Genomic DNA, 16,650 nt, shown 5'->3' with positions numbered 1-16,650 from the left:
ATGCTGACTGATATTTGAGTCCCAGATTTGCTGTATATGGCTGGTTGAAGGACCTGCTCTCTGACCCACCTGTGGTTCCTCCAAAGCTTTGCAGGTGTTCCAGAGATGAACTAAATGGGAACACACAGGAGTGAATTTGAAAAAAATACTCTTTTTACCAGGCTTCGAAAAAATGGCTGGGTACCATGGAAACCAGCTTTTCAGTCCTGGTGTCTGTTCTAGAATTTTTCCAGGAGAGGTGGGCTGACATTAGGCAGGTGGATCTGTGAATGTCAGAACATCCCAGGGAACTGCTGATGGAATAATGGGGAGAAGATGTGCCAAGAATTTCCCAGGTGTGTGGGCAGGGGAGGAGAGGTGGGCTAGGCTCTGTGTAGGGAGGCAGGTGGCTGTCCCCACATTGCATGTCAGTCCCTGGGTGGCTTACTGTAAGCTGTAACCATGGAGCAGTGTGGCCACATTGCTGAAGCTAAGATTTTGGAGCCTGTGCTATAATCACTAGTACCATTAGAATTTTAACAGTGAAAATAATAGGAGAAAATCGACCCCATCATTCTCTTTCAGGAGCCTGAAACCTTGAAAATCTTTCCTCTCTTGCTGGAAATGGAAACTACCCCTCACAAACTTCTCACTCGACAGCATGGAGACCCTCTCAGGAAATGTGTCCAGATGGAGTTCTGACTTCCTTAGCTTTGGGAGCCAGGGGTACAGATGGCTCAGCCATGGCAAGTCCATCTGAGGAGGAATCAGATGGAATACACTGGAAAGCTGCTGGTATGTATCAATACAGTTTACACTTGAGGGTTAAACAGGAACTGCGATATTCGGACCTTTGGCAGGCAGACTTGACAGTGGTGGGAGCTGCAGGCAGGCAGGAGGGTGATAAGCCAGAGGGGCAGGGCCATGGAGGCCAGTGGTGGGTGGAGGGCAGTCATTAGCATGACTCTAAGGTGTTTTTTCTCTCACAGAAAGGGCAAGATAAAAGTTTTGGATCATTTAATACTCATCATCTTAATAAATGAACTCCAGGTGAGGGGAGGCAGAAACTATTCCCTTCTGTCTAAAAACATGAAGTTAAATGGTGCAGACACAGCCCTCCAATGGTGGACTGTGTGGTGGGTGAGGTAAAATTAGGATGATTTCAAAGGCTAAAAGAGACAAATTTTGTTGAAGGGAAAATCTGAATTCTGTGCTGGGGTGGTTAGAAGTACCATCTTAGACACCTGCTCCAATAAACTTGCAATATTGCAGCTCCCTGACCTTGGGCAAATTTCTGAATTTCTGGAGCCTTGGTTTTGGCATCAGTAAAATGGGACTCGTATAATAGTTAGCTTGTATAGTTGGAGTATTGAACTGGAAAATTTTTATCAACAAACTCAACATAGCACTCAGTCCCATTTAAGTATCCACATTTGTTAAAACTTATGGATGCTGTGAGAATGTATGTCTAGTTTCTATGGAAGAATTTGCTCTCTACAGCTGTGCTATTCAAAATAATAGGCACTAGCTACATGTGGCTACATATATTTAAGTTAATTAAATTTTTAGTCCCATGGTCTCACTACCTGCATTCTATGAGCTCAGTAACCACATGTGCCTAGTGGCTACTATATTGGACAGTGCTGCCTGGGCCATCTTTGGCAGCTGGGTCAACTAAGTCATATCTCTATGTCCCCACGAAATCTTCTCCAGAAGGGAGATTGCAATGAACCATCCAGAGAGAGAGGGGGGCAGCATCACCTTGAACGAGCCTTGCTGCTGTGCCAGTGCTCAAGTTGCCCGAGGGCCCCCAGCTGGTGCCAATGGCTCACCTGGACCTTTAGTGGGCAGCACTCCTAAACCTGGATTTGTGAGCCAGTCTAACTTATCCTGACCCTGTCTGAGGCCTATCCACTCCGCTGGAGGTTTTCCTTCTCTTAAGGCTCACATCCCCAATCTCAAAGCAGAGATGAAGGGTAAAAATAAAGTATTCCTTTTAGGTCAGCTATTATACTGATAATGTAATGAATCATTTGCATTTATGGAAATACATGATTATGTAAATTATAGTAACATTTGAATAAAAGACACTGCAGGGCCTGCTGGAATTTGGAGCAAGGGGAGGACTGGGAGGCTGGAGCTGCCTGTGGTGGAAGTCATTGGTGGTAGGTCATGGGGGTGGGAGAGAAGCAGGAGGGTCTGTAAGGATTTGGAGGCTATTTATCAGGTAGATGCATGCAGGGACATGCTCCAAAGAACCCAGAATTATCCCTGGTCTAAAAAGGTGACCCTTCTCTTCCAGAGAGAGATCGAAGTCACGGGAAAGCCTCCAAGCCACGTCCAGCTTCTCCAGGGCCTGAGGCTTCACTGCAGAGAGTGTAACCAGGACTAACAGTGATGCTTAATGGGGCAAGGGAAAGGCACTGAGACACACATACTGTATGTTTATGAGATTATAACTGCTTTAGTCAATGATTTATTCTTAATTTCTTCTGTTTTCTCATTTAAAAAATGACAACAAACATACTAGAAAATAGCACAGAGAAAAGGTTGGGTGAAAGCCAAATACCTAAGTGAACTGAGCCCCTCGTTTCTAAATTAACGGCTAAGCTCTGTTGGTTTCAGAATGTACATGCTTGTTTTACTTCTATGGTTTTCCTTTTTGGCTGGGTCCAAAAGAAATCCAAGTAATAATGAGTCTGTTAGCACTCTCCTGGCACAGTGGCCATAAGCATCTCTGGGGAAGTTGTCTTTCCTGCTCTTTGGATCCCCAGGCCCCAAGGATTGTCCTCGAGTCTCCTCTGCTGGGTCTGCAGGGCCGACTCTCGGATGTATATAGAAGGGGCATCTGGTCTCACTTAGTCCAGACTTGCCCTCTTGTTGAATGAGCTCTTTATGGCATCACCTCAGGGAACTGGTAGTTCTGTCTTCTGACCCTTTCAGAACCGTAAACATCCCTAACAGTTAAAATAAATTGTTCAGATGGTTGGTAATTATTTGTGGCTAGGAGGGAGGATTTTTAAAAGCAATTTGAAGTGCCCATTGCAGGTCCTATAGAGAAGCTTAGCATTATGAAAGGAAGGCCAGAAGAAAGTGGTTTTGTTACCATGGCATTAGGGGAAACACAGAAAGAAGACCTGGAAACTTTGACAAAAAGATACAGTGTGTGTGAGCAGCAGCCTAGTGCTGGGGCATGGTCCCGATATGGGGACACAGAGACCTCCGTTGCTAAGTGCTGCTAAGTGCTAAGTCTTCTGGGTATAAGACTATTTTACTCCTCACACTGGTTTAACGTTTCTCATGAAGATGACCATGAAAATGAACAGCAGCCAGAAATTCAGACAAACAAGCTGCCACTATGCCTTGCTTTTGAGAATCTCAAAATTTACTCTAGAAGTGATCACGCAACAGATGGATATCTGGAGGAAATGGTGTCCCCGAGTATTTTGATGTCGAGTTTCTCAAAGTTCAGTGTGATATTGCTGGTATTAGAATCACCTGGCAGCAGGGGCAGGGGAAAGTCTGGGGTAAAGTGCAATTTCCTGGGTCTTAGCTCAGATCACACTAAATTAAAATCTCTGGGTTGTGTGTTTTAAGTAAGCACACTGGGCATTTCCATTAAAGTTGGTGGAACGCCAGGTAAAGTAAAAAGAACCAAAACCGAACCCTTAGGAGCCAAACTTTATCTTTTCTATCACTTCCTAACAGTGGAGGAATGTAATTTTTCTCAAAATTGCAAAACTCTAGCTTTGACATCTGGGCCATAAACACACGGTACATCTTTGGAATCACTTGCTTCTGCACCTTGTTCCTGTCTGAGGGGAATGCAAGCTGCAGGCAGCCTGCCGTTCTGCTGGCCCAGCTCTGCGATTCACCCAGGCACTGGGGTGCAGACTGTGGCGCTTTGCCCAAAGACCCCGCTCAGGTGGGTGGCACCTGCAGCCAGAAGCAAAACCACTCTACTTCCTTACAATCATTAGCAACAAGTACATTTGTTTCATCTTGGAAATGTCTAGATGAATTGGACAGAAGATAAGTTATTCCACACATAGACCAGGAGATGTCTATGCTGAAGACAGAGAAGGAAGCCGACACCTGCAAACCTCTTTGGGGCGGACACTGCCCCACCCCTGCTCCTGGCCATCTCGCCTAAGCTGTCTGGGTCATCGTCTTGTCTTTCTGAAAGTGGTCATCTCTTTCTTGAATGCAGCAAAAACAGAGTTGTGTTTATTTATACCATCTCTTAACCTTGTTTCTTTTAACAAGTAACTTTCAGTTTATGGCCATGCCACCCTGAACAAGCCCGATCTCCTCTGATCTTGGAAGCTAAGCAGGGTCTAAGCAGGGTTGGGCCTGGTTAGTACTTGGATGAGAGACCAGCTAGGAAGACCAAGTGCTGTAGGCGTTAATAAAAAAAGACACTTTCAAAAACTATCCTAAAATATCCAAAAGGGTGAAGAGTGCAACACAAGTGATCAGTGTGGTTCATGCACCAAGGGACAAAGGTCACTGCAGAGCATGTCTGAGAAGTCTGGGCTTGGTGAGAGTCTTCTAGATTTGGGGTAACCATTCAGTTTCCACAGGGAATAATTGAGAACAAGGTTCAGCAGGGTTCTTTGAACCCTTCCCTGCCTGGGGCGCTCTCATCCTCTAGATTATCAATGGCCCGGAATAAAGGGACTGGATGTAATCCAAGAGCTTCATTGTTAAGAAGCACTGTTGACTGAAGTACCTATTTGGCTCCTTGTGGAAAGTCTTGTATTAAACATCACTGTCAGCTTATTTGTAGAGATTTCCAGTTAAATAATCTACAGGTTAAATGGTCTGTAAACAGGTGAGCAAACCCTTCAGTATATATGCCTATTCTATAAGTAAGAAAACTAAGAACTGGAGAGACTGATTTCTCCAAGGTCACTAAAGCTGGTAAGTGGGGGACCAGAATAGAAGTCAGACCTCCCAACTCTCATCTCAGTTCCTTCTGATTTACCACCCTTCTCCTGGATGACTTCTCTGGCCAAATGAAGGGGTTTGGGTTTGTCCCTACAGGTGACATAGAGCCACTGACCATCTAAACAAGAGACTGGCATTCTCGGGACACCATTGGACGTCTCTGAGGACTGACTGGGGGAAGTGGTAGGAGAGTGGGTGGCAGTGATACTACTGGTTGCAACACTGACCTGCAATGTAAAAGGCCTCAACTAAAATGAGCTACAGAGGGACACAGTGGGGAGATTTTTAGGAGATGAAGATCCACAGGGCAACTAAGTCAAATGATATAGAAGCAGCTGGGGGAAAGGTCAATTTAATATCATTCCTAGATTGGGTAGGAGGATAGGAATAAGGGCTGAAATATAGAAGGAGGGCCAGCTTTGACAAACGATCCAAAGTTTAGAGACCTGTTGTGTTTGGGACATGAAGATGCCTAGTAGAGATTTGCTTCTCCACGACTGGACCTTAGGGACATTCCTCTGCTGAGAGTGCAGTGTGGGGGTGTCTGCACAAAGGTGGCAATGGCAATGGGCTCTGTGGGAAGGGCAGGGCTGTCCTGGGAGAGCAAACAGAGTGAAACAGGGAAGAAGTAAGCTCCAACCCGAGGCCACTGATGTTGAAGGGAGTTACAGAGGAGCCCATGAGGAAAGTAAGAAGGAATTGTCAGAAGGGTCACAGGAAAACAGCAGGGACTCTCATGGAACCAGGTAACCAGAGGCTACACTCTGTTCTGAGCTCTAAACTATGAGGCTGGGGTGCTAGGTGATTAAAATAGCCGAAAACAAGAAAGGCCTCCTCTACACATAGACATCCATTTGCTGCTCATCATCACCAGAAAGCCCTGAACCTGTTCCATAGAGGAGCCACACATGCAAACCCCGAGTCAGGTAGGAAGGATGATCAGGAATTCAGTGTAAGGGAATTCAGGCGAGGTGTCCATCACACACTTACCACGATGAGTGCTACCACAGACAGTGTGTAGTAAATCGAATCCCTCAGCAGGCACCAGGAGGAAAGAGCCACAACCTGAAGGAAAAGGGGGGAAAAACAGTAAGAAACAGGACATCGAACTGCAAAGGAGAGATCATGGCTCCTGGAGGTTCTGGCCAGTGATGAACCTGAAACATGACCTAGTATATTTCTATCTCCTGTCTTGGACCAGTCGATCTGCCTGTCAATAGGAATTTATTTAGGTATATTAGTCTGGACCTTCTGAAGAGTAGATGCCAAGATGAGATTACAGTTACAACAATTTTATCAGGGGGAGAAGTCCATGAGAGAAAGTGGGGAAGGAGTCGGGGGAGCAGTGAGTGCCACCCAACATGACTCGGGTATGACCCCGGTAGAGGAGAAAGGGGATGTTGAGTGGATGTGTTCCAAGCTGTAGGGCAGACTGAAGAAGGTTCAGGAAGACCGAAGGGGACCTCTGGTGAACAGTCACCTGTCAGAGGAGTCCAGTGTCTCCCAGAAGTGGATCAATGTCCCTAATGTCCCCGTAAGGGGATAGGATAAACAATCTTACCCTGTGTCCTTGTCAACACTCTAGCATCTGCCACAGCCCATGCTCCTGTGTGGGATGAGCACCTGAGCTGCCCTTTAGAAGGCGCATGGGCAAGCCTGACTGGAGGTCCCCTCCTGGCCTTCTTCTCTCATCTCTGTTATCTGCCTGGCCTAGTTGGCACTTGACCTCTGGTTTAACCAGAATTTTTAAAGATCAGTTTGCATATTGATCTGGAGAAGATGTTGTTCTTAGGCAGCTGGAAGTTGCCCCTTTAAAGATATGATGGCTTTGCTGAGCCTATGCTAATAGGCATGTTGCTGGGGGCTAAGGCTGCCTCACTCAGCAGCTTTGTCCAGATCTCCTGTAGGAGAAAGTGGCCCAACAAAGAAGGACAAAGGAGCCAGGGCTGGGCATCGTGCAGAGGAGAGGACGGGGGAGGGGAGGGAGCCTTGGGTGCCAGGGTAAGACCCTTATTCTGGAGGAAGAGTCATTTCTCATTGGTATGTTCTTTAGAGTCTCTTTTTGAAGAACACCTAGTATTTTTTTCTCTGATTTTCAGAGCAGATCCATGTTGGCAGACCCTCACAAAGAAACTGAGGACAGTCCACAACACCATGTCAGAGGTGCCTCCTGGGCTGTCACTCACGACTCCCTCCTGCCTCCCTAGAAAAGTGTCAGCTATCCTATGACCACAAGACACGTCTGGCTGTCTTTGTCCTTGGCCTGGTAAGTGAAAAAGGACAAAGCAAATGTCAACTCTCAGCTGGGCCAATGACAGGCACATGCTGCACCAAAGACAATAGGAAAAAGGAATTCCAGGGACAAGGCAACCTTTGGTGCCTTTTCTCTTTCTGACCGCTGTGTCAGTCTACAAAGAAAAGATCAGGCAACGCCAAACCAAAGAAGGCTTTCTGGATTCAAATAACATGAAAGATATGACTTAAATAGAATCATAAATGAATAATGAGTCTAGTCTCTTTCCATTAACAAATTCTTCCACTTGTTATACGGACACTTAGATATTTTCTGTTGCTAATTTTGCCTTATTAGGTTTCGTATTTGCAGATTTAAATTACAAATGAAGGGGTTGTCAAGAAGAGGTGCTAAAAAAATCACTTGAGAACAAATGTGAAATACTTTTCATCCTTTTATCTTTCTCTCCTTTTATCATCTACTCTTAGAACCTATGGTCATCACTCACTAGCTACAGAAAAGATTATATTGGATTAGAGTATTCATTTTCCAGCAGGTCATAAAAGGTTGTGAATATTTACTCAATTTATTACAAGTAGGTAAATGGAAAATATCAATTTTTAATTTTTTTAAAAAATCACTTGGGCTTTTATTTAATGTTGGCAGATTGAACACATGCCATTACCTTTGCTCCCTCTGGTTATACTGTAACAAGATAATAGTAAAGGGATTCTTTAAAAACAAGATATAAACCCATAAGAAAAAGAGACTAGAGGAGCAGATCAGAGCACAAAAATTTTGGAAGCTGAAAGCAGAACAACTGGTCATTCGGCTGGAAGTAGGCAAAGCGCTAGAAGGTAGGTCTAAAACCAGGATAACTGAAAGACTGATCAAGATTTAATCCCCAGACTTTCTCAGTTATAAACAGTGGTCACAGAGTCATAATAAACTGAACATAGACTATTGTCTAACTAAATTTATGATATAACTATTTGGGAAGATTGAAGGGCTGAGGAGGAGGAGGAGTGGATGGGGCTGAAGGAGACTTAAGCCTTCCTCTTCCATACTGTGAGGTCACTGGAGAATACTTGAACTAAAAACATCAAGTAACTGCCATCTAAGCATGTTATTTAGAGATATTGAGCAAATTGCAGGAACAACCAGAGTAGTAGAAAGTAGCTATCTCAGAAGAGTGGGGAACTGGTGTTGGTGGGTCTAGAAGATGGTTGTCTTTCCGAACAAACCTTTTAAAGCTGGATGCGTCCTCTTTAAGCTCTGTGTATATATAGCTTTAATAAAAATGAAAACTAAAGTAAAAAAGAATAATCCAAATAATCCACTTAGATTTACTGCTGCAAGATAATATGTTGAACTAGGTCTAAGATGTCAAATCCAGATGGATAGTGATCTATTTTATCCCTTTATAAATAGAAGTTTTCAATGTCTAGCTATTATCAAATTTCAACTCCAGATTCAGAGCCTACACTTAGCAAAACCCATTTTTTTCTATAGAAGCAATGAGCTGGAGGACAAGAAAGAAGGAATCAAACTAAAAAATAATTTCTTTCCATGCTCTAGAGAGAATTAAAGTATCATTGATGATTCTGTGATAACTATAGTAAGAGCTGTAACCATGACCTCAAATCCACCTCTACCTACTTTTTTGGTGACAACCATTCACCACAACAGCAAACATTTCTTTCCCGTATTTTCTTATTTCTGGTGTGGTCTTTACTTTTCTGCATTAAGAAGACCCTTTAACATTTTACGTAAGTCTGATATAGTGGTTGTATACTCCTTTAGTTTTTGCTTGTCTGGAAAATTCTTTATCGCTCCTTTAATTCTGAATATTAACCTTGCTGGATATAGTATTCTAGGTTGTAAATTCCTTTTTTTAAGCCACCCCCTTTCATACTGTAAAGTTGCTTCTGAGCAATCAAGCCTTGTGATGTTTCCCTTGTATGTGACTTGTTTCATTCTTGCTGCCTTTAGGATTATCTCTTTATCCTTAACTTTTGCCATTCTAATTGTACTACGTCTTGGTGTGGGTCTTCTTGAGTTCATCTTGTTTGGAACTCTCTATGCTTCCTGGATCTGGATGTCTTTTTCATTCTCCAGATTAGGAAAAGTTTTCAGCCATTATTTCTTCAAATATTCTTTCTGCCTCTTTCTCTCTTCTCCTTCTGGAATTCATATAATGCAAATGTTAGGGTGCTTGGTATTTTCCCAGAGCTATCTACATTTTAAAAAAATTCTGTTTTCAATTTGCTTTTATGATTGGGTCATTTTCATTATTTTGTCTCCCAGGTCACTAATCTGTTCTTCTGTATTAACTTGTCTGCTGTATTCTTCATTTCAGTTATTGTATTCTTCATTCCTGATTGGTTCTTTACCATACTTTCTCTTCGTCAAAGTGCTTTCTGAGTTCCTCTATTCTACTCTCAAATTTGTTGCTCATCCTTATAATTGTTTCTTTGAATTCTTTATCAGGCAAATTACTTATTTCCATTTCATTAGGGTTTTTCTCTGGAATTTTTTTATTGTTCCTTCATTTGAGGCGTATTCTTCTGTCTCTCCATTTTGTTTGAATTTCTGTGTTTGTTTCTATGGGTTATATGGAACAGCTATCTTTCCCAGTCTTGAAAAAGTGATCTCTGTATAGGTTGTGTCAGATAGCTTTGGCAGATTAGTTGTAGTTGGAGAGAGCAGGTGCTGTGCTTGGTGTGTCATTCAGTCTGAAAAAGTGGGTCCCGGGTGAGGCAACCTGGTATCTGCATGCTTTCTGGCCCTTCTGATCTGGTGGGGCCGCCCAGTGGGGGCAGGGCTGTTCAGTGCTTGCTTGATGTGCCCTGTTGCTTTAACTGTCTACTGCCAGAAAAGAGTCTGAGTAGGGCTGCTCTGCATGCTTGCATCTTAGTGCCCTACTAACTCCGCCCTTCCTCAGGGTGAGGCAGCCTTGTGTGCACACATAGCCACACTTTGCTAGTTCTGCACCTTCTCTAAGTGGTGCAGTGCCACACATGCACAGCGGGGCCCCACTCGCTCTGCACGGGGCAGCCCTGCATGTGTGCCCGGTTGCTTCAACTGTTCACAACAGCAAATATTTATATAACACTTTCTGCATATAAAGATATCATGAAGAGTTATCTCATTCAATCACTCAATAACCTAATAAGGTGGGCACTGTAACCCACACTGACCAGCAATATGGGCTTGGCCAAGAGAGGGACTTGACCAAAATTGTCCAACTAGCAGTAGAGAGGGGCTGGGATCTGAACCCAGGAAGCCTGGGTCTCAAGCCTCTCTCCCCACACACTATGCTACCATGCCTCACTGGTGACAAGGATGAAAAGCACACACCCATTTTCGATGACCTCCTGGAGACTTTCTTTTCTCCATGACTTTAAGCCATTAGGCAGGTATGTTAGAGATGGTAGCCATAGGAGGAGAGGGTCGAAGGTGAGAGACAAAAAAGCAGTGCCCACAGCTCAACTTTAAAAATACACTGCTTTAATGAGATTCAGGGCAAGCAATCAAAGAAGAAAAGAGTCACCATAAGGACCTCAGATATGGATATAGATATGGTATAGACATATTCTAGGAGAAAGTCAGTTAAATGAAACTGAAATTTCTCTGTTTAGATAGTTTGGTTAAAAAAAAAAAAACCCCAATACCAATACAACTTATTGTTTGGTGACCAAATGTTTTTTTTTTTTTTTTTTTCATAAACGTGAATACACTGATACCTGGGGGGTCTAAGTGGTTCCCTTTACTTATCGCTAAAGGATCTTTTATCTTGACATGGAGGCTAGCAATCATCTGACTCAGACCCTGAACATATTTATTGGTAGAGAGGGATCAAATGGAAGGCTCCTTGGCATCTGTTGGCAGGTGTTACTCAAACCAGAGCAGGGGGGACATTGATGAGAAGAAGACAATACTTTTTTAGCACTTCGTAAAATGGCTGCAAGGAAGAAAAGCAAGTCATTCTGGCAAAGAGACCAGAACAGGGGTCCTGGGAGAAAACCAACAGTGAGTAATTCTGCCCTTGACCTCATTAATCAATAATACAGATGGTGCGGATTATAAGAGGCCATCTGCTGGCAAACTCCTCCATAAATTAAAGCCAAAAGCTTTATTCCGCCCCCCCCCCATAGCTCTAGGAATCCCTCCCAGCTGGAATTTCATCCTGATATTTCTTTTCCTTTTCTGGAGTGCATTTCACACTTTTTCTATTGAATGTGCAACTTTAGTTTCCTGCTTAGAATTTCATTCAGTTTCAGAGTGGCATAATGCAAAAAAAAAAAAAAAAAAAAAAAAATAAAGAAATATAAGAAATAAAGAAAAGAAAACCCTACAGTTCCAAAATAGAGAAAAAAACATTCTCCTTTATTCAAATGTTGAGTGATAATCTTCTGGAATTATAGGTCCTTCGAGGAGGCTAAAAGTCAGTGATAAAACTGACTTTTGTTTTTATGTTTTCTGTATATTAATATGTGTGTATATATAAATAGTTGTATATAGATTTTCAATACAAATATATGATATACACACATAGTATATGTGGGGATATATAGTGTACATAGAGATGGTGATCTTTCTTGATGAAGAATGAAATTTGACATTGCAGACATATTTTAAAAAGCACAAATACTCTCAACTCATGAGCAGTCTGCCTTTTAAAAAAACTGTTGAGGCAGATAGAACACCATAATAGTTACATGACATAAAACACAAAACTGCTATCGACTCAGAGAAATGTTATTTCACACAAATTTCATGGAAAAGAGATTTGAAAAGTCATAACATGAATTTTGTTCCAAGATTTTGAGCTGACACAATTTCTACAGCCAACTCTATTTACAGCCACATGATGTGGAACGAGGATGGGCTGCGGGGTACCCCCACACAACCTGAGACACACGGTGGCACTAGGGTTTAGAACAGGTGAGGGCCTGAACTGAGTTTCCCTCCCACAAGGATGTCTTGACACTATTGTCTGTTCATTATTCAAGCACACTTTTCAAATACTTCGATCCTGGGGAAAATCACTAAAATACAAATTGCTCTCCCGCTTTCTAGAAGTTTACTGTTGAAAATGATCAGTAATAATCATGCCACATAAAAAGATAATAATGTGCTTTTGCAAAATACAATGAACTTCTGTTTATTAATCTTCACAAACATGAAAATGAATTCATATTTTTAATTTTATTTTTTCTAAGAAATCTCATTTTGAGTTCTCATTTTATGTGAAGAAAAGAAATGACAAGTAAACAAGCTGCTACTGGCGAAATATTTAAATAAAAACGAGGCCACATCAGGACAGTGCAGACATACAGTAATCTCTTGAATGCTCTTCATTGATCGTGCTGAACAATAACCACGGATGCTTATAATGATCCGGAGTGCCTGGGACTCAGAAGTGCCTTCTCAATCATCCAAAACATTATGTGCAGTTGTTTTCACGTTAACTGTAAATTATTGCCTGCTAGGTTTTCAAAATTTGGTAGCTTACAGCGTTCTCACACGTGGCAGAATTCATGGCGAGTTGGCTCTGCCTTAGAGAAGGAAATGCTGAACTGCAGCCTGCTGTGCTAGGGGAGCCCTTCACCCACTCACTCTAGGAGTAGAGTCTGCATCACTGCCAGGCATTGCTGTGCCAGCACCTAACACTGCATTTAACAGCACTAGGTACTAGCACTAGGTATGAGTTTGTTGAATAAATGTAGGGTATTTAGGGTAATTTCATGTAACTGGATGTGTTAGCTTGGATTCACCCAGAAACAGCCTAAGACAAGGATTCTAGTGCACATAATTTATTTGGGAGGTGATTCTAGGAAACATTGTTAGGGGGTGGGGGAAGTGAGGCAGAGGGTGGAAGGAAGATAATAAGCAAGTTATTTCAGGGGCAGCTGGGGTGCAGTCCTGGTGGGGAGCTCTGGGAGACCATGTAGAACATGCTTCTCCCCTTACCTCACCCAATGGGAGGGGGAGCTGGGCTATGTATTCACCCATCAGACAGTGGTCCAGGGCTCCTCCCAGGAGTGTCAATCCCCTGCAGTTCCTGCTCCAGGGGCAGTGACCAAAGAGAATCATCAGATAGAGAAATGCAGGTTCTGGCAGTTGGAGGTCAGGCTGGAGGAAACTGAAGTGGGAAGGGTGAGGGGTCATGGGTGGGGCATCGGCAGTGTCTGCTTTACCTCAAAACATGGATTTACACAATAATCTAATAATCAGGGTAAGCACAAGTTTTATAAGCTTGAAATACAATCCAACCCTATTTACATAAGGTTCTCAAGCAGAGCACACTAACCGATGCTGTTTTAAGCCTAAATAGTGCTCCCCTGGGGCCCCGGCAGAGTGTGAAAGGGCAGCAGGGCTCCTGGAAGCCAGGACTTTTCTCTTCCTTGACCAGGGTCCTGGTTACTGGGTGTGCTCAACTGTGAAAAGTCACTGAGCTGTAGTTATGACATGTGCACTTTTCTGGATGCATGTGGTACTTCAGTAAAAACATTATTTAAACAAACAAAAAAAACCAATGTTAGTTGTTAATGTTAACATTACATATTAATTTTAATAGTAACTACTCCATCATAACTTGGAGTTGGCTTATTAGTAAAGTTACCGGATAAAATAGAAGAAACCCAGTTAAATTTGAATTTTTGGTAAACAATAAGTAATTTAAAAATATAAGTATGAACTCAAATATTACCTGGGAAATATATCTGTTGCTTATTTTTTGAAATTGAAATTTAACTGGGTGCCCTATATTTTTATTTGCTAAACCTTACTTATTAGATTTTGGGTGTTAATTGCCTTTCTCTGGATTTGCATAAAATAGGAAATTTAGTGATTCTGGAATAAATATTCTTAACACAAAGGAAAAGCCAAAACTTTTTTTATATTGCTTATTTACCTCATGTTTGATAGTGTCTGCTATTTTATTCTGGTTGTTTTGCCTGCTCAGAGGTTTTTTTTCCCCCTTTGTTTCTTGTTAACTGCAACAATTGCCAACATGTACATCACAATTTTGGGAGGGGGCAGGATTTCCACAATGCCAAAGCTTTTGGCTTCTCTTGGAAAAATCTGAAGATCTGGCGACACGGGGTATTCTCGTGTCACTGTGGAGCTGTCAGCGGCGCCCTCGTGGACAGCACGTGCATTCTTTAGCTTGCCATAGTGTCCTCCACTCTGTTGTCCCCCGATTCCGAGGGCAAGAGTCAGTTGCTGTGTACTACTTTCTTTCTGCTATTGTTTTCCTTAGATCTGACCACTTCACTCATTTATTTTATATACTCGGGCCCTGCAGGAAAATACATTTGTGATCCTTGATCTAAAAGAACGATTGATTTACTTAGTGTTGACAGTGCTGAGCACACCAGCTGCCATTTCTTCATAGTCCGACATTATTCTCAGGGTTATTAAACATTATGTACTATGCGCCCCTTCACACTCTATGACCACCTTTTCAGAATTGTGTATTAAAATGCAAAAAATAACAAAGAATTAAAAAGAAACCGATTCATTGAACTACTGTTACCAGAACACTGAGAAATGGAGATACAGTAATGCATGTGTCTTTTTATTACCAAGAGCCAGGAAGCTACCTTATTATAAGAGGAGTTAATCATTTCCACATAGTGATGAATGGAGACAGAGCTGAGATTTCTGCAATAACTGTAATACAGCACAAAAATATCTTACATTTCTATGGGAGACAAAGTCACAGGTACTGCTAATGTAACTATGGTCTGTTGCCTCATGAATAATGAAATGAAATGTTAAATGTCAGTGGTTAGTAAAAGTAAAGATGTAATTTTTTTCTCATCAAAGTTCACAGACTTCCTAATCTAGTTTTTGGAAAGGGAAGCCCTGAGGCTCTAGTCCTTCTTAGTTCCTGGCTGTCAGTCATTTAATTAATTGTTCCTCCACCAGAAAGGAGATGGAAGGTAAGGTGGCTCTCAGTCCATCTGGCTATGCTGATAAGAACTGGGATAGAGGAAGTGGCAAAAACACTGTTTGAGGCTGTCTGCAGATTTCGATTATTTGAGCTTTCTGTTTCATCCATTATCATGGACAGAAACTAGGCTATATGTATACAGTTTTCCAAGGAGAATTAAAGTGGCTCCCAAATTCATTCTTCTATCTCAGCCTGATAAGTACAGAAAGGGATTCATCCCTCTGAGGGCTGAAGAGGTGCTCTCCACAGACTGCTATTTACTCCTATGGTCCAGAACGGCTTGTTAGAAATGCGCTTTCAATCCCTCCCTCAACCTGCTGCATCAGAATCTCCATCTTAACAAGACCCCCTGGGGACCACCATTCTCGCTGCAGTGTGAGAAGTGCTGGCTTAGAGGACAGAAGTCCCCAGCCTGAGTCACCCCTGTCAAATTGGAACAAGAGACTGGTGGGGTGGCTTTGAGCCCTTACCCTGACACTGGGGTCTGGGCATGCTGCAGGGGGCATGGGCAGCCCTTAGGATCTTTGCAACTGGGGGTGTTTGAGCTGCAGATGCCAATTAGAAGCGCTGCTAGTATGGGGGTTCTTACTCCACTAATTTCTAGCACCAACTCTGCTTAAGATGTACAATGTATAGAACCATGCCAGAAAATTCCTGCTTTCTTCCTGTCTTTGTTTTCCATCCACTGGAAAGACATTATAAAGAAATGCAAACCAGAGTGGTGCTGAATTTTTTTTTTTTTTTAATTTATGCCATTCTGGTTAGTAGCTAGATGTATGTAGGAGGCAAATACTTCCTCATTTTATCAATCAGAAAATCTAAAGGGACAGCCTCAAGTTTGAGGGATCATTTCAGTGTCCAGCATCATAGGGTCTCTAAAATGGTGTGAGGCTTCTCTGTGTTTGAAGTGTTGACACATCATGTAAGTTCAGAAATCAGACTCCTAGACCATGTATTGGAGTTTAAGCTTTTGGAAGACCCTGGCTAAAATCACACACATTATAACATTAGCATTCGGTGTCTGTAATATCACCGGATGCAGAAACTGACGCTTTCTATGCTGTCAGAAAACTGGTAATGGAATCATGGGGGACAGATGCTCCAATTCCCTCTCTTCGCTAGGAAATTAAAATGCTGAAGACAAAGGGGATACAAAATCAGGAGAACCAGCTACTTTTCAGTCCACAGGCATGGGTATAGATTTAGAGCTGTCTGTTTCATTCCTGGAAGAATCCACATTTCCCTGGCTTCATTGAGTTAGAGAGGAGGAAGTATGGATTGTGTACTTTAAAATTAAGATTTCTACCAATTGTTTAACAAAGAATGGGACTTTTGCAATATTAGGAGCTAACCTGACTTATAATAGAGTATGTGTTCAAAGGAAATATGGGGGGTCACCACCCATGGAAGCACTGTAGGTTGAAAGGGAAGCACCTGTACCCTGTCCCTTCTCAGGTGCGTATGTAGAGTCACACTCTGCTCTTCAGGGCATAATGTGATACTAAAAAATACTGGTCGCTATGTG

The 16,650-nt window shown here is 42.5% G+C and overlaps 1 protein-coding gene and 1 pseudogene across 6 annotated transcripts in view; one reads left to right on the top strand and one right to left on the bottom strand.

The window, feature by feature from the left end:
- SLC24A3 (solute carrier family 24 member 3) overlaps positions 1 to 16,650 on the bottom strand; it is a 454,104-nt gene that overhangs the window by 53,850 nt on the left and 383,604 nt on the right. For all 6 annotated transcript variants that reach the window (XM_016146148.2, XM_016146147.2, XM_016146152.2 and 3 more), the window contains one exon: positions 5,920 to 5,994. In XM_016146148.2, coding sequence (XP_016001634.2) covers positions 5,920 to 5,994 — 75 coding nt within the window. The remainder of the gene's footprint in view (positions 1 to 5,919; positions 5,995 to 16,650) is intronic.
- Positions 4,255 to 4,384, top strand: LOC118610617 (annotated as a pseudogene).

Source organism: Rousettus aegyptiacus, unplaced genomic scaffold, assembly GCF_014176215.1.
Source record: "Rousettus aegyptiacus isolate mRouAeg1 unplaced genomic scaffold, mRouAeg1.p scaffold_m13_p_12, whole genome shotgun sequence".
Classification (NCBI taxonomy): Eukaryota; Metazoa; Chordata; class Mammalia; order Chiroptera; family Pteropodidae; genus Rousettus; species Rousettus aegyptiacus.
The sequence above is the reverse complement of the archived record's forward strand: the minus strand, read 5'-3'. Positions and strand labels throughout refer to the sequence as shown.